The following is a 24058-nucleotide window of genomic DNA, read 5'->3' as shown; positions in this document are numbered from 1 at the left end:
TCCTCTCTTTTAGAAGGAAACTAAAAACATGGATATAGGACCAGGCCTTTGGGTAATCTGGCAGATATAGAACAAAAATGTATGTATGTATATCTTATAAGACTCTCAAGAAAGTAATATACAACAGTATTCTATGCTCTCTATTGGAATAACTTGTCTGAGACTTTATAGCATTAAACAAAAATGTTATCAGCACATTATAAATAAATGTAGATTATCATGTCAACATCGAGAAATAAACAACAGACTAAAGGTAATAGAGTCCATCCTTTCCTGGAGTCAGATTTCAGTGAAGGAATTCAAAAGTCTCTATCTTTATCTTCAAAAGAATTCTTCTTTTGGCAAGACAGTCTCAAGGAATTCTTCTTAGGCAACAAAGTCTTTCTTAGGCAACAAAATCTCTACAAGGTCTCCCGGTATGTTATCCTTGTTTCGAACAATTATCTTCTTCAGGTTGTAGTCTGTTATCATATTATGCTTAGTGCACTAAATAAGGAGTAGAAATAACATACACAATAGATACATGAAACTCCCAAAATAACATTGCTAGAGAAACATTTTATAATGACAGTAAAGAAACACGCTACTCTACTTACATTCTCTTCAGTAATACAGGCTCTGTTGCAGTAGGAGTTCTATAACGAGCAATGAGTCATAACTTGGCTGCCTCTTAAGTAGAACTACATCTCACAAGAAACAAGTGTATTCAATTTTGTCATTTAGTCCTTGAGGAACCAGTGTTTGTAGTTTAAAGATCCAAAAAGATTCCCTTTGCAGAAGGAGTTTTTTTACATCTGCATTTGGTCTGGGTAATATTTTTTCCAAAGCGCAAAATTTAAAGCTATGGTGTGTATGTGCTTTTTCATTAAAATGTACATATAGTGAAGAGTCAGTGGACCCATTCCTTATGCGTGAACGATGTTCATTTATCCTAATTTTAAGGGGTCTAGTGGTTATTCCAACATATAGTAGTTTGCAGGGGCATTCTAATAGGTAAACTACATTATCACTGGAACATGTTGTCAAATGTTGTAATGTGACATTAATGTTGAGTGTTGGGTGAGAGTATATTCTACTCTTAAGTGATTGCTGACAACAGTTACAGTGTCCACAGCTAGTGTGACCCCTAGTGGTAAGTTTATGGGATGTAGTAGGTAAAGGTAAAGGTAAAGGTAGTCCCCTGACATTAAGTCCAGTCATGTCTGACTCTGGGGTGTGGTGCTCATCTCCATTTCTAAGCCGAAGAGCCAGCGTTGTCCGTAGACACCTCCAAGGTCATGTGGCTGGCATGACTGCATGGAGCGCCGTTACCTTCCCGCCAGAGCGGTACCTATTGATCTACTCACATTTGCATGTTTTCGAACTGCTAGGTTGGCAGAAGCTAGGGCTGACAGCGGAAGCTCACGCCGCTCCCTGGAATCGAACCTGCGACCTTTCGATCAACAAGCTCAGCAGCTCAGTGCTTTAACCCACTGCGCCACCGGGGGCTCCATGGGATGTAGTAGGAGAGTTATATTCAGAATGGATCATGAGGTCCCTTAAATTTCTGGATCTTTTGTGGGCAATTATAGGTTTGTCTTTGCATCCAGGAATGTCCTGTAGTAAATGCCGGTGTTTTATATTACTTATACATACATACATTTTTGTTCTATGTCATTATAGATACTTGTGCATTGTTTGCTAATCTGGCAGATAGACAAAGGACAATGACGACTAGAAGTGATAGGATTTGACAATGTGGAATGAACTTACGGATTCTGAGCTGCCAAACGTTGAACATTAGATTGGTTTTTATTGATTGTGATGTATAACTTGATTGTTTTAATTGTTTTATAATTGCTGTTGCTACATGTTTTATCTTATTGTCTGTTGTTGCCATAGAATTGTGCCTTTTGTAAGCCGCCTTGAGTCCCCCCTCGAGGGTTGAGAAGGGTGGGGTAGAAATGTGCGAAATAATAATAATAATAATAATAATAATAATAATAATAACAACCACCATGAAAATAAACAAAATCTGGCTACAAGTACTAAAAAAATTCTAAAATTACAACAGCAAAACAACAGAGAAGAAAGAATCTGGGACATCTAATCACCTCTCAACAAAAGATTGTCCCTGGCACTGCCAGGCCATCAAATGCTAATCAAGGTGGTCAGTTGAAACATTCACACCTAGCTCCAGCAGACAAGAGTCCTTTGTCCCATCCTGGTCATTCCACAGATATATAAACCCTTTTTCCTAGTTCCAACAGACCTCACAGCCTCTGAGGATGCTTGCCATAGATGCAGGCGAAACATCAGGAGAGAATGCCTCTAGACCATGGCCATATAGCCCCAAAAAACCTACAACAACCCAGTGATTACAGCCATGAAAGCCTTCGACTATACATTACATTCATTGATACTTCATTTAGACATCATATGAATAGTCTAAAGGTAAACTTATGAATTATTTTAAAATATTTTTGTGCATGAAACAAGTTTTGTGGATAATTTTTAGATTTTGGAGTATTACGGGTTTTGAAATTCTGAATAAGGGATGCTCAAGCTGCATATACAAAAAGAGGCAATTGTTTGTTCCCTTTTTCCAGTCCCTCCCAAACCAGCTTATCTGCAGACTCTCCATCCACTACGACTGCCTGAATCCATCCCGCCACCTCCATCGCGACCCCTTCCAGCAGATCCCCGTCTGAGCCGGAGTCCGCTGCCAAAAGATGGATCGGGGCCACTCTCTGCTGTCTCCTGCCTCATCGAGAAGTTTGAAAGGTGCATTGCTCAATAGCTCAGGGTATCCTGTTTATCTCCTGCAGTTGGAAAAGTAGCCACTGCTCCCTTTAAGTCACACATCTCCACTATATAGAGCAGGGATCCTCAAATTAAGGCCTGAGGGCCAGATACGGCCCTCCAAGGTCATTTACCCGGCCCTCGCTCAGGGTCAACCTAAGTCTGAAATGACTTGAAAGCACACAACAACAACAATCTTATCTCATCCGCCAAAAGCAGGCCCAAACTTTCCATTGAAATACTAATAAGTTTATATTTGTTAAAATTATTCTTCATTTTAATTATTGTATTGTTTTAAAGTGTTTTTTGCACTATAAATAAGATACGTGCAGCGTGCATAGGAATTCATTTATGTTTTTTACAAATTATAATCCGGCCCTCCAACAGTTTGAGGGACCGTGACCTGGCCCTCTGTTTAAAAAGTTTGAGGACCCCTGATATAGAGACTTCCACAGCAGGGTTGGGTGGACACATGGTTCCCTCCAGATATATTTTGACTACATAGCTGATGTGGAGACATGATAATTGCAGTCCAACACCTGGAAGGATTGAACTTTGCTCCTACTTTTTAAACTTCCTGAAGCCTCTGAGTCAGAAAATGTCTTATTGAGCTGATGAAGCGTACCAATTCTTTTATTTATTCATTTTAATTTTTATTTTATTTAGAATAATGGAGAAAGAAAAAGCATTCAAGGTTCCATGTAAAGTGGGGAAACAATTCGGCAATAGAAAGAAGGAAAAAAGGAAACAGAAAAGAGGGAAGGGGGTACCAAAAAGAAATACAAAGAAAAATTGGGGAAAAATGAAAAGGTTTGAAAAATTTAAAAAAATAGTGAAATAAAAATAAAATAAACAAGGTGACTTCCATCTAATCCTTTGCGGGTTAACATTTGTTCCAACTATCTTCAAAATAGTAGTTAGTAATGGAAAAGCAAATATAGTTTATAGATAGATAGATAGATAGATAGATAGATAGAGATATAGGGATATTTTCACTTTGACCTTCCATTGTATCTATCCTTGGTTTGTTATTTTTTTAATCAATTTTTTATTGACAGAATATACAGTTACATGGAAAGTGGGGGAATATAATAAAGAAGATAGAAATAAGATAGAATAAATGAATAACGAAGTTCATAGGGTATAAAAATAATTGTATTCATGTACAATTAAAAAACAGAGAAATGGACAATTGCCTATTGGGAAGAGCGAATAGACCAAAAAAAAATGGAAAAACGTGCAGAATCAGAAGGAAGTCACCGTTTGTTTCCCCCCCCCCCAAAAAAGGGGGGGAAGAGGGGGGAAAAAACAAACGGTGACTTCCTTCTAATTCTGCACATTTTTCCATTTTTTTTTTGTCTATTCGCTCTTCCCAATAGGTAATTGTCCATTTCTCTGTTTTTTAATTGTACGTGAATACAATTACATGTCTTTGCATTTCCTTTCTATATGGCCCTCAAATAGTGACCAATTTGTTTGTTTTACCGGATTGCCTGTGTTTCTTTTTAATAGAAAAGTTAACATGTCTATGTCTTTAATTTCGTTCATCTTTTTTATCCAATGGTCTTTCTCTGGTATTTCTTTCTGCAATTGGTTTGTTATTCTTAATCATTCTTTTTTTTCGCTTTTCTTCATATTCCTCAAACTGTGACCAGTTTTTATAGTTAATTGGATTACCCGTGTTTCTTAATAGAAAGGTGAACTTATCCATGTCCTTTATTTCGTTTATTTTGGTCAGCTGCTGATCCAAATCTGATTTTCCCTCTGCTTCCAGAGTTTTGCGTAAATAATCCTTGCAGCTGTCGTCATAAACATAAAGAGGATGTCTTCATTTAAGTCTAGTTTTATATCTATATCTGTTATTCCTAATAGATAGTATTCAGGTTTTTTGGGGGGAATTCCATACCAATTCTTAATGTTCCATTTTGAAATGAAGGTTATTCGTTCTGTAGCTGTTATCTAATTTTTTCAAAATACAGTTCCCAGAATCCCCCTTCCGGCATGGTGCTGTCAGGAGGATTTTGGAAATTATACGTCAAAATAATCAATCATCTTTAGGGTTGGAATCAACACAACTCTTATCTTTCTGTCTCTACTTTTTTGCCGAAGTGTTCTGATCTCTTGATTGACTTTGTCTCCTTCCTTCTTTCCTCTGCAGGGAACCTGTAATCCTTACCATTGAGCCGGCCCCCTCCCCGTGCCCCAGCCCAGAGCTCCAAACACCAGAGGCTGGCTCAATGGAGCCCTTGGTTGACCGCCCAGCTTCCCTGGAATCGGCAGAGCTGGCTCACAAACTGCTGGACCTCCTGGCACTGGAAGGAGGACAAGAAGCTGGAGGGAGCGTTGCCTGCTTACCTTCTCATGATGGTGGAAAGTTGGCAAATCGAGACAGTGGCATTGACAGCATCAGCTCACCATCCAACAGTGAGGAAATCTGCTTTGGAGGAGATGAAGGCACTGGAGAGGGAGCAGGGGTACCAGTGCCACCCGTCAGCCTCAAACGCCGCTCAACACGTGATTCTGAAGGGGACAGTGACATGGATGATGGGAGTGGGGATGAAGCAGAGCTGCTGCATGACCTTCCACCCCCACAGCCAGAGAGACAGGACTCTGATGAGGTGAGATGTCTACATTGGCACAACCATGGTGTCTGGGATTTAACTGCCTGTCTTGCCTAATGCTCCTCCTGAGTCTTGCCTAATGCTCCTTCCTAAAGCCAGGTTGGTGTAATGGTTTGGTTTTTTGGACTGGGACTTGGGAGATCTAGGTTCAAGCCACCAAAGCAAGATATGAGCTTGGGCCAGCTGCTTTTTCTTGAAACCTGGCCTTATTTAAAAGTGAGGATAAAGTGGGAAGGAGGAAATCCATGTGTGCTGCACAAGTCTACATGAGGAAAGGTGTGGTATGGATGAAATTTGTCTAGCTCTGAAAAATTACAGGGAGCAAGGAACAAGGCAAAGACATGTTTTTTATTTATTTATTTATTTTAGGCACTTCTACCCTGCCCATCTCAACCCCCGAGGGGGGACTCAGGGTGGCTTATAACCGGCACAATTTGATGCCAACAATTCAACAGATAAAATACATAACAACAAATAACCACAAGTTAAAACATTCAATTAATATAATAACAACTAAAAGCCAATCTAGTGACCAATGTTCGCTGATTTATAATTCCATAATCCATCCAGCATTGTCATTGTCCTTTCCTGCTCTGGTCGTCCTTGTCTTTGTCCATCTGCCAGCTTACCCAAAGGCCAGGTCCCACATCCAGGTTTTTAACTTCCTCCTGAAGGAGAGGAGGAATGTTGATGACCTAATTTCCCCAGGAAGTGAGTTCCACAGGCGAGGGGCCACCACCGAGAAGGCCCTTTCCCTCATCCCCGCTAGCCTTACTTGTGATAGAGGTGGGACCGAGAGCAGCCCCCCCCCCCAGAAGATCTTAAGCTCCAAGGTGGGACATAGAAGGAGATACGTTCGGACAGGTACGCTGGGCCAGAGCCGTATTGTTGCTAGAAAACACATGTCAGAAGTCTGGCCCAGACCTTTGATCAATGTTGGACTGTTGGACACTGATTGTTAGTGAACAAGGTTGGCTACACATAGTGTCAATGAGTGTTGAAATGGACTGACATTCACTTATCTAGGCCCCATATATCTTGAAATATTTTCACTGACTGATCATCTTCCCTTTTAGGGTAGTAAAACTCTTTCCATTTTCATTTAGAGGAGAAAGGAAATTCAAATTCCATCCTTACGCACTTGGTTTTGAAAACTGAATGAAGGAATGGGTGCAGGAGGTGTTTCCCAACACGTCTAAATTCAAATGCATAACCATGCTAATTTGGAATATCATTATGCAAAGGCATCTTTGGAGATTAACTGAGAGAACAAATTTGGTAGCCTGAACTTCACAAACTGTCTGTTTAGAGCAGGCATGGGCAAACTTTGGCCCTCCAGCTGTTTAGGACTTCAACTCCCACAATTCCTAATAGCTTAACACAATTCCTACCGGTTGTTGGAAATTGTGGGAATCGAAGTCCAAAACACCTGAAGGGCCAAAGTTTGCCCATGCCTGATTTAGATTTATTTATCGTGTCAAGAACAAACCAAACAGTTGTATTACATTTTTTAACAAACAAACGAACAAACATACATACAAAACACAAAGTTTGCAAGCTTGGTAGTTGATTAAATGTCCTTTGACCAGTATCGCTGCAAGAAGGTCCTCCATTGTGCATGTAGCAGGGCTCAGGTTGCATTGCAGCAGGTGGTCTGTAGTTTGCTCTTCTCCACACTCGCATGTCATGGATTCCACTTTGTAGCCCCATTTCTTAAGGTTGGAAGGTCTCTGTTTAGATTTTATTTATTTATTTATTTATCGTGTCAGTAGCAATCAGACAATTGTATTACATTTTTAACAAATTTTTAACAAACAGACAAAACACAAAGTTTGCAAGCTTATTAGCTGATTAAATGTCCTTTGACCAGTATCTGGCCACTTGGAGTGCCTCTGATGTTGCTGCAAGAAGGTCCTCCATTGTGCATGTGGCAGGGCTCAGGTTGCATTGCAGCAGGTGGTCAGTGGTTTGCTCTTCTCCACACTCGCATGTTGTGGCTTCGCCCATTTCTTGAGGTTGGCTCTGCATCTCGTGGTGCCAGAGCGCAGTCTTTTCAGCGCCTTCCAAGTCGCCCAGTTTTCTGTGTGCCCAGGGGGGAGTTTCTCATTTGGTATCAGCCATTGGTTGAGGTTCTCGGAACTGTATTAAGGGGTCACGGCATTAGGAAGGTTGAGAAACACTGCTCCAGAGACTTTTGAGCAGAGGCCAGGTGGTCATCTGTTGGGAGGGCTTTGTTTGTGATTTTCCCTGCATGGCCCCAAGCTGTTCATAAGGAACTGTATTAAGGGGTCACAGCATTAGGAAGGTTGAGAAACACTGCTCCAGAGACGTTTGAGCAAAAGTTCTGCCACTTTTGGACTCTTGCTTGCTGAGGTGTTCCAGCAAGTGTCTCTGTAGATCTTAGAAAACTATTTCTTGATTTAAGTCGTTGACATGCTGGCTGATATTCAAACAGGGGATGAGCTGGAGATGTCACTGCCTTGGTCCTTTCGCTATTGGTTGCTACTTCCCGGTGGATGTCAGGTGGTGCAATACCAGCTAAACAGTGTAATTTCTCCAATAATGTAGGGCGCAGACACCCTGTGATAATGCGGCATGTCTCATTAAGAGCCACATCCACTGTTTTAGTGCGGTGAGATGTGTTCCACACTGGGCATGCATACTCAGCACCAAATTTTACCACAAAAAACTGGGAAAACGTATTGAGTCGTGTATAAGCTGAGGGTGGGAAATGCAGTTGCTACTGGTAAATTTCAAAATAAAAATAGATATCAATGCAGTTACATTAATTGAAACATCAGCAGGCTAAATATTTTCGAATATTTACATAAAACAGTAACTTAAGATAAGGTTGCCCAACTCTGATTAAACCATTATTCTAACCTTCAATGTCAATTTGCTTGCATATCCTTCTAATAAAAATAAATAGAGTAAAACAGTAAATGTAATAATAGTAACAATAGTAATAGAGTAAAATAATGGAAATGTAATAATAATAATAATAATAATAATAATAATAATAATAATAAACTTTATTTGTACCCTGCTCCATCTCCCCGATGGGGACTCAGTGCGGCTTACATGAGGACAAGCCCAGAACAACAATTACATGAAATAAAACAAAACCGAAAACGCAAAAAATAAACAATAATAACGCAACTACATAAAACAAAAGACAACATAGCAATATAAAATTACAATAAACACAATCACAGTGATAATAGAGGAAAATAATACATGTAATAATAATAATAATAATAATAATAATAAATAGAGTGAAATAATATATATAATAATGACAACAATAATAAAGTAAAATGATCAATGTAATAATAATAATAATAATAATAATAATAAATAGAGTGAAATAATATATATAATAATGACAACAATAATAAAGTAAAATGATCAATGTAATAATAATAATAATAATAATAATAATAATAATGCTATATTTATTATGTATTTCTAACAAGGTAAAATAATAAATAACTTTGATTTGAGTAGAAGCCAAAGGGGGCTTTTTTTAGACTTAAAAAAGGGCTGAAAAACTAGGCTTATACTCGAGTATATACAGTAGTTCAGAAATTGTAAATGCAGGCTGATTTTAGCCAACTCATTATTTAGAGCCACTATCCATGATGTCTTTTGGTCACACTAGACATCACATACTTAGTTTGTTTGGTGTGTTTTGGAATATCAGGTGCAGGGACTAGTTTGTTCATTTCCTTTCAGAATTTTAATATTTCCCGTTTCTCCCCTTCAACAGATGACAGTACCACAGAAAGTCTTCCGAATTGCTAATGAACTTCTCCAAACAGAAAAGGCCTATGTCTCTCGCTTGTATCTCTTGGACCAGGTAATAGAGATTGTGCATAATATCCAGAACACACTATTGTGCCTGCACAGTAGGTTTGGGCTCCCCTTGCTCTCCTGTTTTGTCCCCAACCCCCAACTAAAAGTGTGGAGGTAAAGTAGCCTCTTTCCTGAAGCCATTTCGTATTGTATAGATCAGGAATCTTGTTGGCCAAGCCTATGGTATGTTGTTGGAGTTCTGCCATGGGCTTGACCCTGTTTATTGAATTATGGATTCAGTTTCACAAGCCGCTGGTAATGTAGTTGCCCAGAAGGGCTTAGATCTAAAGTGTAGATTGTGGAGGAAGGAGTGGGTGGGGCACGGCCTAGTGCTGCAGGGCTGCCTCCCACATGGCTGAAATATGTTCTGCCTCCTAGGTCTTCTGTGCCCGTCTACTGGAGGAAGCACGCAGCCGAAACTCTTTCCCCGCTGACGTGGTGATGGGCATTTTTGCTAACATCTGCTCAATTTACTGCTTTCACCAGCAGTTCCTTCTGCCAGAACTGGAGAAACGTATGGAAGAGTGGTGAGAAAAATTGATTGGTTTAGCACATGGGTGTGGCAACATTCCTTCTGACTACATGTATGCTCTTGGGTTTTGCAAAAAAAAAAAACAACCCAAACTATTAATTTGTTTTAACCTGTTGATGGCAACTTGTACATCACAAAATCCTTCTCTGAGGAGATTCCATGGGTTAGGGATGGGTGGTGGTGCACTGTGTCCAATTTGCATGCAATTTAAATTTTGATCTGCATAATATTTGAATTACTTTGGTGCATCGTTGTGGATATGACTGCACACATGCTCTTTCTCGAGATTAGACTTCCAACCTTTTGGAGTTAAAACTTGTGCGCCAGCTGCGCCCGTACCTTGGGAAGTCTGACTTGGCCACAGTAGTCCACACTCTGGTTACATCCCGTATAGACTACTATTTATTTGTCGTGTCATCAGCAACCATACCATTGTATTACATTTCTAACAGAACAAAACAAACAAACAGATAAAAAAACACAAAGTTTGCAAACTTGGTAGTTGATTAGATGTCTTTTGACCAGTAGCTGGCCACTTGGAGTGCCTCTGGTGTTGCTGCAAGAAGGTCCTCCATTGTGCATGTAGCAGGCCTCAAGTTGCATTGCAGCTGGTGGTCAGTGGTTTGCTCTTCTCCACACTCGCATGTCGTGGATTCCACTTTGTAGCCCCATTTCTTAAGACTGGCTCTGCATCTCGTGGTGCCAGAGCGCAGTCTGTTCAGCGCCTTCCAAGTCGCCCAGTCTTCTGTGTGCCCAGGGGGGAGTCTCTCATCTGGTATCACCCACGGATTGAGGTGCTGGGTTTGAGCCTGCCACTTTTGGACTCTTGCTTGCTGAGGTGTTCCAGTGAGTGTCTCTGTAGATCTAAGAAAACTATGTCTTGATTTAAGTCATTGACGTGCTGGCTGATACCCAAACAGGGAATGAGCTGGAGATGTCACTGCCTTGGTCCTTTCACTATTGGCTGCTACTTCCCGGCGGATGTCAGGTGGTGCAATACTGGCTAATCAGTGTAATTTCTCCAGTAGTGAAGGGCGCAGACACCCTGTGATAATGCGGCATGTCTCATTAAGAGCCACATCCACTGTTTTAGTGTGGTGAGATGCGTTCCACACTGGGCATGCATACTTAGCAGCAGAGTAGCATAGCGCAAGGGCAGATGTCTTCACTGTGTCTGGTTGTGATCCCCAGGTTGTGCCAATCAGCTTTCGTATGATATTGTTTCTAGCACCCACTTTTTGCTTGATGTTCAGGCAGTGCTTCTTGTAGGTCAGAGCAACTACTGCAACACTCTATGTGGGGCTGCCTTTGAAGACGGTCCGGAAGCTTCAACTAGTCCAACGAACGGCAGCCAGGTTGTTAACAGGAGCGGCGCTCAGGGAGCATACAACCCCCATGTTGCACCAGCTCCACTGGCTGCCAGTTTGCTACCGGGCCCGATTCAAAGTGCTGGCTTTGGTCTATAAAGCTCTAAACGGTTCTGGCCCAACTTACCAGTCCGAACGTATCTCCCCTTACAAACCATTGAGGACTTTAAGATAATCTGGGGAGGCCCTGCTCTCAGTCCCGCCTTTGTCACAAGTACGTTTGGCAGGGACAAGAGACCAGGGCCTTCTCAGTGGTGGCCCCTCGGCTATGGAACACCCTCCCTAGGGAGATCAGATCTGCTCCCTCCCTTTTGACGTTTCGGAGGCAAGTTAAAAGCGTTTACAAATACAGAGTAGCTAATATAGGAAATCGAATGACCTGACAATGGAATTGGACAATGCTTGAGAATAATGAGACGCTGATGATGTTGTTCTTATTGCTTTTGATGTCTTATACCAGTGGTTCTCAACCTGGGGTCCCCAGATGTTTTTGGCCTTTAATTCCCAGAAATCCTAACAGTGGGTAAGCTGGCTGGGATTTCTGGGAGTTGTAGGCCAAAAATATCTGGGGACCCCAGGTTGAGAACCACTGTCTTATACTGTTTAGTTTTTTTTTAAATCTATATTATGTTTTATCTATACTGATTTGTTGGAAACCGCCTCGAGTCGCCGATTGGCTGAGAAAGGTGTACAGTAAATAAATAAGAGAAAAACAGACATTGCTAGAGTTAGTACAGGGTTCTTGGTAGTTTGTAGGATGCTGAGATGGAGACATTTTTACATGTTTAAAAACATGCGCATTTGAGTCGGGGATGGGGTTCACAGTTTAAGCCAAAAACTGCAACGATTTTTTTAAAAAACTGGGGAGTTTGAGGGGTTGGTGGATGGCTTCAGAGCTAGAAAGTGGGGTCCAGGGGTAGCATACAATCTGCAGACCGCACTTTGCCCACCATCCTAAAAGCAGCTTTTGAGAATGCCCTAGTTTACTTAATGTACCGAGCCAAATGAGGGTTAAAGGGCCGTGTGCATTAAAATGCTGAAATGGGCAGAGTGCGTCCCAACCTCCAGAATGTTGTATTATTGTTCTGGACAAATGTGAGCATAGGAAAAAATTCACTTAGATCAGCTACTTTTCTCAACCTAAGGAAATGCAGAAGTTACAAAATTGTAGTCAGGTTAATTCTAGCCTCCGTAGGAATGTTCCTGTTTTCCTAAGAACCTTGTCTAAAACCGCATGCCTCAGCTATATAAGGGAATAGTGTAATTTAGGGGAAGTTTTTAACAGAAAGTTTGAATGCCAGAAGAGTGTCCTGAGAGTAACATATTCCCAGGTGGGCCCCAGTAAAGATTCACTTTTACTCCAGAGGAGGACTGGCTTCCATTGTCAACTATCGAGATATCTACGAGGGTTGAATGAAAAGTAATGCCTCCACCTTCATAACTCCTCAAATGATGGCAGTACCGGTATGCAGCAGGTACTGGCTTGTTCAGTAGACTCTCCTCTACAGTTCCATTTTGGCGGGAAGCCTTAGCATTGAATGGTTGTGTTGTCAAAGTGAGAAGTATGGAACTCTGTGCAGATGGTCAGTCAATGTGATTTAAGCAATGTGCAGTCATTGAATTCTTGACAGCAGAAAGTGTCACCCCAAAGGAGATTCATCAGAGAATGCAAGCTGTTTATGGTGATTGTGTTGATGTGAGTACTGTGCGTCGTTGGGCGAGTAAGTTTAAAGATGTTGAGGTGACACCTTCTGCTGTCAAAAATTCAATGACTGCACACTTAAATCGCATTGACTGGCCGTCTGTGCAGGGTTCCATACTTCACACTTTAATAACACAACTGTGTTCAATGCTAAGTCTTCCTGCCAAAATGGAACTGTAGAGGAGAGTCTACTGAACAAGCCAGTACCTGCTGCATACCATGCGGCAGGTACTGGCTTGTTCAGTAGACTCTCCTCTGCAGTTCCATTTTGGCTGCATACCAGTACTGCCTTTCACCTTAAGAACAGACAAGCATCCCGAGCTCTGAGGATTACCTGGGAAGGAATCCTACTGGAGCATTGCAGCGCACTCAATTACCTGGGAGTCACTCTGGACCATGCTCTGACCTACAAGAAGCACTGCCTGAATATCAAGCAAAAGGTGGGTGCTAGAAACAATATCATACGAAAGCTGACTGGCACAACCTGGGGATCACAACCAGACACAGTGAAGACATCTGCCCTTGAGCTATGCTACTCTGCTGCTGAGTATGCATGCCCAGTGTGGAACACATCTCACCATGTTAAAACAGTGAATGTGGCTCTTAATGAGACATGCCACATTATCACGGGGTGTCTGCGCCCTACACCACTGGAGAAATTACACTGTTTAGCTGGTATTGCACCACCTGACATCCGCCGGGGAGTAGCAACCAATAGTGAAAGGACCAAGGCAGTGACATCTCCAGCTCATCCCTTGTTTGGGTATCAGCCAGTACATCAACGACTTAAATCAACAAATATTTTTCTAAGATCTACAGAGACACTCGCTGGAACACCCCAGCAAGCGAGAGTCCAAAAGTGGAAGGCTCAAACCCGGAACCTCAATCAATGGCTGATACCAAATGAGAGACTCCCTCCTGGGCACACAGAAGACTGGGCGACTTGGAAGGCGCTGAACAGACTGCGCTCTGGTACCACAAGATGCAGAGCCAACCTTCAGAAATGGGGCTACAAAGTGGAGTCCACGACATGCGAGTGTGGAGAAGACCAAACACTGACCACCTGCTGCAATACAACCTGAGTCCTGCTACATGCACAATGGAGGACGTCCTTGCGGCAACACCAGAGGCACTCCAAGTGGCCAGATACTGGTCAAAGGACATTTAATCAACTACCAAGCTTGCAAACTTTGTCTTTTGTCTGTTTGTTTGTTTGTTTGTTTTGTTAAAAATGTAATACAAATGTCTGGTTGTTCCTGACACGATAAATAAATAAACCAGTACTGCTGTCTGTTGAGGAGTTACGAAGGTGGAGGCATTACTTTTCATTCAACTCTTGTAACTATCCAATCCAACCTGACACCTATGTTTTCTCTGCTCCCCCTATTAAAGTTGTAGTCCATTGCTTCTGACTCAGACTTCTGGCTAGAAAGAATGATTTGATCTCAGAGATAAAATCAGGAAGGTTTTCTTCTAGGAATATTTTCCCTCTTGGCTAAAGTCTTATGTTCTCTTCCTCTCTGTTTTCACTTCCATTCTCACAGGGACCAACACCCCCGCATTGGAGACATCCTCCAAAAACTGGCTCCGTTCCTTAAGATGTATGGCGAGTATGTCAAGAATTTTGACCGAGCGATGGAGCTGGTCAACACCTGGATGGAGCGCTCCACACAGTTCAAAAGCATCATCCATGAAGTACAGGTAAGTTTGGTTCCTGGGGGTTTCCCAGGATACTGCACCAAGTTTTTTCTCTGTGGGAAAGGGTCAACCACACCAACAAGTTGGAACTATCCACATAGAACTATCTACTAACGCAATTATATCTAGTTGTGAGACATATATTTTTGTGACCCCAGGTGTTTGAAGCATTTATTTTGTTTAAGGAGCTCCGTTGGCTGCTATTTATTTTCCGGTCCCAATTCAAGGTGCAGGTTATTACCTACAAAGCCCTGAACCGTTTGGAATCCACCTACCTTTGTGACTGCATCTCCGACCACAAACCTGTACAATCTCTTCGATCCTCTGAGGAGGCCCTTCTCTCGCCCCTTCCCCTATCACAGAATCATAGAATCAAAGAGTTGGAAGAGACCTCATGGGCCATCCAGTCCAACCCCATTCTACCAAGAAGCAGGAATATTGCATTCAAATCACCCCTGACAAATGGCCATCCAGCCTCTGCTTAAAAGCTTCCAAAGAAGGAGCCTCCACCACACTCCGGGGCAGAGAGTTCCACTGCTGAACGGCTCTCACAGTCAGGAAGTTCTTCCTAATGTTCAGATGGAATCTCCTCTCTTGTCGTTTGAAGCCATTGTTCCCTTGCGTCCTAGTCTCCAAGGAAGCAGAAAACAAGCTTGCTCCCTACTCCCTGTGGCTTCCTCTCACATATTTATACATGGCTATCATATCTCCTCTCAGCCTTCTCTTCTTCAGGCTAAACATGCCCAGTTCCCTAAGCCGTTCCTCATAGGGCTTGTTCTCCAGACCCTTGATCATTTTAGTCGCCCTCCTCTGGACACATTCCAGCTTGTCAATATCTCTCTTGAATTGTGGTGCCCAGAATTGGACACAATATTCCAGATGTGGTCTAACCAAAGCAGATTAGAGGGGTAGCATTACTTCCCTAGATCTAGACACTATACTCCTATTGATGCAGGCCAAAATCCCATTGGCTTTTTTTGCTGCCACATCACATTGTTGGCTCATGTTTAACTTGTTGTCCACGAGGACTCCAAGATCTTTTTCACAGGCTCGACTTGTGGGAACAAGGGAGAGGGCCTTCTCCGCTGTGGCCCCCCACTTTTGGAGCTCGCTACCTAGGGAGATCAGGCAAGCCCCCACCCTAGCTGCTTTTAAGAAGGACCTAAAAACCTGGCTCTTCCGATGTACCTTCGGAGAGTGACCACTCAACCCATCTGGTCATTTTAACCTGTAGCTGCCCTCAGAATAAAGCACCTTCTCCTGTCCCCTACAAAGGCCAAATCTCACTACTTCACCCTGTCGGACTCCTATCTTACAAATGCATTTTTATCCCTATCTCACCCAGGGTTTTAACCTTTTAATATTTTACCTCAGACATTTGGTTCACCCTCTGTGTCTGATTTTATCCTGCTATTTAATAATGTTGATTTTATTTGTTATTTCATATTTTGTTGATGTGTTTTTGTTAATTGAGCGATCAATCATATTATATTATTTTGTGCTTGGCCTCATGTTAGCCGCCCGGAGTCCCCTCCAGGGGAGATGATGGCGGGATATAAATAATAATAATAATAATTATAATTATTATTATTATTATTTGAAACACCACAAGATGAGTCCACAGCAGACACTCTGCTGGCTCTTGTATTGGATCACACTTCAGACACTTCCCAAGTGTCTAGGACTGTGTGATGCATCGGTAAATAATGCATGCAGATCCCAGTAAGGTGGCCTTTTGCAGCTGGCAGATGGTAATCTTGTCAGTTCCGATTGTATTTAAGTGCAGGCCAAGGTCTTTAGGCACTGCACACAGTGTGCCAGCCACCACCAGGACCTCCTTTATTGGCTTGTGCCACTGTGTTTGCAGTTCGATCTTTAAATCCTCATATCGTATCATCTTTTCCAGTTGTTTCTCTACCAATCCTGCTGTCACCTGAGATTGCAATATCAACAATCCATACTTTGTTTTTTAACACAATCGTGAGATCAGGAGTGTTATGCTCCAAAACTCTGTCTTTCTTAATCCGGAAGTCCGAGAGTAGCTTGACGTGTTCATTCTCTGTACCTTTTTCTGGCTTGTGATCCCACCAGTTCTTTGTCGCAGGTATTTGTGGCACAAGTTCCAATGATTCATCTGAGCAACGGTGTTGTGCCTCTGCTTGTAATCTGTCTGCGCGATCTTCTTGCAGCAGCTCAGGATGTGATCTATTCTTTCATCTACTTCCTTGCAGAGTCTACATTTGGGATTTGTTGTCAACTTTTCAATTCTGGCTTTGATGGCATTGGTTCGAATGGCTTGTTCTTGGGCTGCCAGAATCAGGCCCTCTGTCTCCTTTTTCAGAGTTCTACTTGTGAGCCACAGCCATGGTTTTTCTTTGTCAATTTGGCTCTCAATTTTTCCAGGAACTGTCCATGGAGAGCCTTCTTTCACCAGTTTTTTCTTCTGCTCTCCTCCTCCTCCACCACCTCCTCCTCCTCCTCCTTCTTATTCTTATTCTTCTTGTTCATTCATTCAGTCGTCTCCGACTCTTCATGACCTCATGGACCAGCCCACGCCAGAGCTCCCTGTCGGCCGTCACCACCCCCAGCTCCTTCAAGGTCAGTCCAGTCACTTCAAGGATGCCATCCATCCATCTTGCCCTTGGTCGGCCCCTCTTCCTTTTACCTTCCACTTTCCACAGCATAATTGTCTTCTCTAGGCTTTGCTGTCTCCTCATGATGTGGCCAAAGTACTTCAACTTTGTCTCTAGTATCCTTCCCTCCAGTGAGCAGTCGGGCTTTATTTCCTGGAGGATGGACTGGTTGGATCTTCTCGCAGTCCAAGGCACTCTTTATTCATTGAGCTTTTATTCATTCGGCCTGTTTTGATTTAGTCCCCAAAGAGAAGAGAAAAAGCCAGGGAAAATTCTCTGTAGAAATATGAGAAGTCTTTCCTTACACTCATCACTAGCATTTGGGAGGTGGGACCATTGTTTTGAGATGAGGAGCAGAAGGTGTGCTCCACAATCCCTTGGCCTACCCCTGATTGAAACAAGATCTGAGTTCAATGTATTGTCGAAGGCTTTCATGGCTGGAATCACTGGGTTGTTGTAGGTTTTTTGGGCTATATGGCCATGTTCTAGAGACATTAGAACATGGCCATATAGCCCGAAAAAAACCTATAACAACCCAAGATCTGAGTTGTCTGGAAGATTGATCAGAAAGGAGAAACGTGCCCTCAGTGCTGAGAATTCTGCTTCTAGCTGACTCGATCTCAGTTCCCTCAGGGAAGCAGGCATATTGCTTTTGGAGAACAGCCAGACAGACAGCTCTCTTGAGATGGCTCTCTATTACAGCGAGAAGAGATCTGTGGGAACCTGACCCTGCAGCACCACATGCTGGAGCCTGTCCAGAGAATCCCTCGCTACGAGTTGCTGCTGAAGGACTATCTCCTCAAGCTGCCTACAGACTCGCCTGACTGCAAGGATGCCCAGAGTGAGTACAATCAGAGAGGGTGATAGAAGGCAGGCAGGGGAGGTTGGTAAGGAAGGGAACTCCACAGGAGCCTGTAGTAGCCCTCCCGGTGCCTGGGACTCCCAACTCCCAGAAACTCAAGCTGACTTGTCTATGAAAAATGGACAAGAATTCTGGGAGCTGAAGTCCAGAACACTTGGAGGGCCATATGGTGTGAACCTTTAGAATGGGTTGCAAGGGTTGACTCTACTCCTCCCTGGTTTTCTTTGAGCATCTAAAATGTGGCTCCCAGAGATCATTTTGAGGACCTCAATGTCTTCCCACAGCAGCTCAGAAGTTGACTTCTGATTCAAAAAGTTCTTTCCTGAAGCTAAGACAACTCAAAGTGGTCTCCGAAAATGTAATGAAATGTCACCCTTCTGAGCGTGGGAGGCCATTTTGTTTTCATGCAGAAAGTACTGACACTGGGAATAAATGAGGACCTTCCCCTTCCCCCACTCTGTAGTTGCTCGGCCTGATCTAAATAATTTAGCTGGATAATTCTCCAAGAGACATTCTCCAGAAATGTGTAGAGTTAGGAGACTAAGGCAAACAAGGTGCTGAATCCAACTCACCTGAGATAACCTAGTGGTTACCTCTTTTGGCTGTATACTCTTCTTTTTATATTAGTAACTAGCTGTACCCAGCCACGCGTTGCTGTGGTCCATTGTGGAGAAATGGGAAAGAAAGAAAAGAGGAAGAGCTGGTTTCTAAGCTATCAATACACAACTGAAGTAGCAAAATGTCAACCTAATATAGGCCCATTTCAGTCTCCTTAAGAGCCGTAGTAAACTAGGATTTTGTGAGAGCAAACTAAGCCAGCACGAGCGATGCTCCGCCTCTTTCTCCACCTATTTCCCTTTGCTAGGGCAGCGTTGCGAGCATACGCTCGTGCCGCAGCAAACTACAGGAAGCTTGCGCTCGGGCTTGCTCCGAAGCCCCGCCTTCCCCCCCCCCCCCGAGGCTGCTCTCTCTCTTGCTAGAGTGCCTGTTTTCCATTGCAGAGGGCAGGGATGCGAGCGTACGCTCACAGTTGAATTCTGCCAACTGCGAGAGTACACTCGCATCGCTTCCCTAGCAAGGGAAAACAGGCACACTAGCAAGAGAGAGAGCAGCCTCGGGGAAAAAAAGGCGGGGCTTCGGAGCGAGCTCTAGCACAAACTCGCTCTCGCTTCCAGTAGTTTGCTACGGCTCTAAGAGCCGCCGCAAACTAGCGTCCTGCGAGAGCAAACTGTGCCAGCAGGTCCGATGACGTCAAAGACTCCGCCTCTCTCTTCGCCTCTTTCTCCATGCCAGCGTGGTTTTTCCTTTGCTAGGGCAGCAATGCCAGCGTACTCTCGCTGTTGAATTCTGTCAACAGCGAGAGTACGCTGGCATCGCTGCCCTAGCAAAGGAAAAACCACGCTGGCACGGAGAAAGAGGCGGAGAGAGAGGCGGAGTCTTCAACGTCATCAGACCTGCTGGCACAGTTTGCTCTCGCAGGACGCTAGTTTGCGGCGGCTCTAAGGCAAAGGGTTGTATGGATGTGTGGAAGGGCCCTGGGTTACCTGAGTCCACACTGCCATATAACCCAATTCAAAGATATTATATAGGTATTATTATTGTTGTTATTATTACAGATGTATAGATATTATTATAGTCATATAGATATTAGTATAGACACAAATATTATTAAAAGCATGTAGTTATTATTATTATAGATGTTATTTATTTATTTCATATCAAAAGCATTGCATAAATTAGTATAAAACTGATTAAAAATAGAAGGAGCACAGGGCTAAATATATTTCAAGCAAAAACCGGCAACAGATGTATGGATATTATTACAGACGTATAGATATTATTATAGGCATATAGATATTGTAGATATTATACATGTATATAGATATTATTATTATAGACATAGATATTATAGACATAGACATATAGGTATTATTATTATAGATGTATAGATATTATTGACAGACAGATATTATAATTATAGACATATGGATATGGATATTATAGACATGTAGATATTATTGTTATAGACATATAGATATCACGCACACACACACACACACATATATATAAGACTTATAGGTATTATTATGATAAATATATAGATATTATTATTGTAGATATATTATAGCCCAGGGTTACTATAAAGTAAAAATGGATGGCCATCTTTCAGGAGTGTTTTGATTGTGCCTTCCTGGACAGCCTTTGCTAACTCACAGAGTATGTCTTTTTGTCCTTTCTTTGAATACTGGACTTCATTTCCCAGAATTCCTTCCCATAACTCAATATGGATTAGCTTTCTTGGCACACACACACACACAGAATCCCTCCTGTATGAGTTCCCAGCAGGTACCCCCATGCTGCGGACAGCCAAGACCCAAGAGAGAAAAAGGGGGGGGGGGGAAGGAAAGGAAAGGAAAAGAAGGAAAGGGAGGGAGTAGATCTGGAGGAGGGTGTTTTCTCTCTCTCTTTTTCTCTCCCTCTTTATTTATTTATTTCTTATACTTGTATACTGCCGTTTCTCAGCCTGACCGGCGACTCAACGCGGTTTACAACAAGATAAAATCCACAACAATATACAATGTAAAACCACAAAGGCATAAAATACAATATTAATGTAACAATAAACAACACCATACATCTCATAACTAAAATCATGATCCAGTTCGTCGTCCAATTTTCCAATTCCTGTAATCATCACATTGGTTGCACTGTTTAACCGAATGCTCGTTCAAACATCCAGGTTTTTAATCTTCTACGAAACACCATCAGCGAGGGGGCTGATCTTACCTCCATGGGGAGGGCATTCCACAGCCGGGGGGCCACCACAGAAAAGGCCCTGTCTCTCGTCCCCGCCAGCCGCACCTGTGAAGCAGGCGGGATAGAGAGCAGGGCCTCCCCAGAAGATCTGAGGGTCCTGGCGGGCTGATAGGCAGAGATACGTTCGGATAGGTAACTTGGGCCAGAACCTCTGTCCCTCTGTCCCTCTCTGAATCCTTTGGGAAGAGAGAGGCAGGGGTTAGCAAGAGGGATATACTGGCCACTTTTCCCTCCCTCTCTCAGCTGTTGAGTTTCCCCCCCCCCCCTCCTGCAGGAGGGAGGGGCGAGGGAGGGTGTTCTTTTAACGCACACTCTGATAGCAATTTAGGCTTGTGGGAGTTTAAGTTCTTTTCAGTTAATTTTTTTTAGTAAAGGACATAGATTGCTCTAGATGTTGTCTTGTGTTCAAATTTGTTGTCAATTCATCCAGTGGTTTCCGAGTTCTGTTAATCCCACAAATGAACATTACATTTTTATTTATATAGATTCATAGTAGGTTTGATTCCTGGGAGGTCTACAAAGCATAGGAGAGTCTCCTAAGTACAGGTTTCTAACATAAAAGAGAAATCTGTAACCTTAGTCATCTCAATGTTGGGCACCCAAAACAAGTGGCATCGTTCTGGTAACAACACTTGCATGACTTGACATTTATAGCAGTCTAAATGCCACAGCATGATATGTTCTGTTTTTAGCTCAGTGGAAAGTTTTGTATGGAGTAGGGATAACTTTGTAATGCAGACTCTATTTTTCTGTTTTCCTTATCCTTAGAATCCTTAGAACTGATTGCCACTGCAGCAGAGCACTCAAATGCAGCCATCCGCAAAATGGTAAGAGCTGGAGTAATTGTTGGTACCAGAGTTAAGGGACCTGGGATGGGGGTGTCCTTTCTCAGAAGCAACCCTGAGTACACTAAAGCTAGATATGCAGGAGCACTGAGCACACTATTAGGGTTAGAGCACAGCAGGACAGAAAGCCCAACTCTGATACATCTTGCCTACCAATATGAGACTAACTGCTTCCTTGTTTACTTAAAATCGGGAAGAGAACAGAACTCTGTGTTAAGGAACCTTCTCTGCATACATATAAAGGTCCATTGTATCCATTTAATACTGAGAGAGGGTACACAAGGCTTGCAAGCTACATGGAGAACAAGTCCTATGAGGAGCGGCTTAAAGAGCTGGGCATGTTTAGCCTGAAGAAGAGAAGGCTGAGAGGAGACATGATAGCCATGTATAAATATGTGAGAGGAAGTCACAGGGAGGAGGGAGCAAGCTTGTTTTCTGCTTCCTTGGAGACTAGGACACGGAGCAATGGCTTCAAACTACAAGAAAGGAGATTCCATCTGAACTTCCTGACTGTGAGAGCCGTTCAGCAGTGGAACTCTCTGCCCCGGAGTGTGGTGGGGGCTCCTTCTTTGGAGGCTTTTAAACAGGCTGGATGGCCATCTGTCAGGGGTGCTTTGAATGCAATATTCCTGCTTCTTGGCAGAATGGGGTTGGACTGGATGGCCCATGAGGTCTCTTCCAACTCTATGATTCTATGTATTTCCTTCCCTTTTTAGTTTTGTGCCTCTCCTGATCTATGCCACCAACTGAAAAAAAACCCCACAATATATTAACAGAAGCCTGAAGAAGCCTCGAAATGTGCAACTCCCATGTACCGTTTTAGTCATTAACTAGATTTCTTCCCCAAAAAACTAAAAGTAGATCCCCCCCCGCCCCACTCCATAAGAGAAATGGTTGAAGAGAGAGTGAGTTGACTCCCAGATGTACCCAAGTTTCCCTTTTCTCATTTAAAAGGATGAGGTAGCAAGTAATACAAGAGACTTTTCGACCTGATACCCTGGAAGGTAACCTGGTATAAACCAGCCTTTGGTGATCTAATCTTCTTAGTATCACAGCTGGAATCCCCAACCTCCTGTTCCTCTCCTCATATATGCATACACATAGCAAGGATGGTTGTCCCTGAACCTGTCCTGTTTCCTCTTACTATTCTGAAATTGCAATGTCAGATTTCACTTCCACAATTCTCTTCCTAGCTTCTAAGATCCAGCCAACCTTTTTCCAGCCCTCTTATCCAGATAGTAGCATTTATTTATTTATTTATTTATTTATTCACGCCATTTATATGCCGCCCTTCTCACGCCCAAGGGGACTCAGAGCGGCTTACAAGTAAAAAATAAATACAATATATTATTATTATCATAGCACAATATTAATATTGTATAATGCATTGTTCTATAACATTATACTGTAATATTATTAGTAATATTACATTTAATATAAATATATATAATTATAATATCATTTTATTATTAGTAGTATATTGTATTACATTATAATATTATCAATATTATATGTGTATACAATATATTATATTATAGTATAAACACAGTGCAGGAGACAAGATGGAACTGCCTTCCTGGCCCCTCTCTTCACTCTGATCTCAGAGCAGCGGTTGGTGCTGGAGGGGAGGGGGGGCTCCCAACTGATGACACTGGAGGCAAGATGGAACACTATTTACAGTATCTATATTCCACCCTTCTCACTCCGCAGGGGACTCAGGGCGGATTACAGTGTACATATACATGGCAAACATTAAATGCCATAGACACACAATATATATAGACAGACACACAGAGGCTTTTTAATATTCCAGGTTTTTCATGAGGGTATCCTGGCCACCAGGGGATGCCATCCATTTGTGACACTGATGAAGTACTTCCTCATTCTTTGCATGCTTGTTGGAGATTTTTATGGCGACGTAAATTAGCCTTCCCACATAAGCGGTACCTAAATTTCCTACTTGACAGATGCAACTGTCTTTCGGGCTGCAAAGGTCGACAGCAACTTACACAAATTGGTCGGAAGCTCGCTCCGACCCGGGCTGGATTCGAACTCATGACCTTTTGATCAGTAGTGATCTTAATGCAGCTGACTCCCAGCCAGCTGCGCCACAGTCCTGGCACTTCATGTTTTGCTTCCATTGCCTCTTGGAACCAATCCTTACATTCTGCTTCAGGGAAGAGAATCATGAATCCAGTTGCTTTGGGATAGGCTACTCTCAGCATCTCCTGCCAATTTAGCCAAATGAAGAGTGCTGGGAGCTACAGTCCAACATCTAAAGGATCACATGATTATCACCCCTATTTTACTAAATAATGTTGATTGGATTGTGTCGTGTTGCCAGG

The 24058-nt window shown here is 42.7% G+C and overlaps 1 protein-coding gene across 1 annotated transcript in view; it reads left to right on the top strand.

The window, feature by feature from the left end:
• Positions 1 to 24058, top strand: part of FGD1 (FYVE, RhoGEF and PH domain containing 1) — a 146780-nt gene that overhangs the window by 100541 nt on the left and 22181 nt on the right. The window contains exons 3-9 of the mRNA XM_060763285.2: positions 2589 to 2763; positions 4940 to 5399; positions 9172 to 9261; positions 9636 to 9784; positions 14403 to 14559; positions 17892 to 18030; positions 21637 to 21695. Coding sequence (XP_060619268.2) covers positions 2589 to 2763; positions 4940 to 5399; positions 9172 to 9261; positions 9636 to 9784; positions 14403 to 14559; positions 17892 to 18030; positions 21637 to 21695 — 1229 coding nt within the window. The remainder of the gene's footprint in view (positions 1 to 2588; positions 2764 to 4939; positions 5400 to 9171; positions 9262 to 9635; positions 9785 to 14402; positions 14560 to 17891; positions 18031 to 21636; positions 21696 to 24058) is intronic.

The sequence above is a fragment of the Anolis sagrei genome, chromosome 2 (genome assembly GCF_037176765.1).
Source record: "Anolis sagrei isolate rAnoSag1 chromosome 2, rAnoSag1.mat, whole genome shotgun sequence".
NCBI classification, from domain to species: Eukaryota; Metazoa; Chordata; class Lepidosauria; order Squamata; family Dactyloidae; genus Anolis; species Anolis sagrei.
Note: the sequence above shows the minus strand (reverse complement) of the source record. Positions and strands in the feature narration are given on the sequence as shown.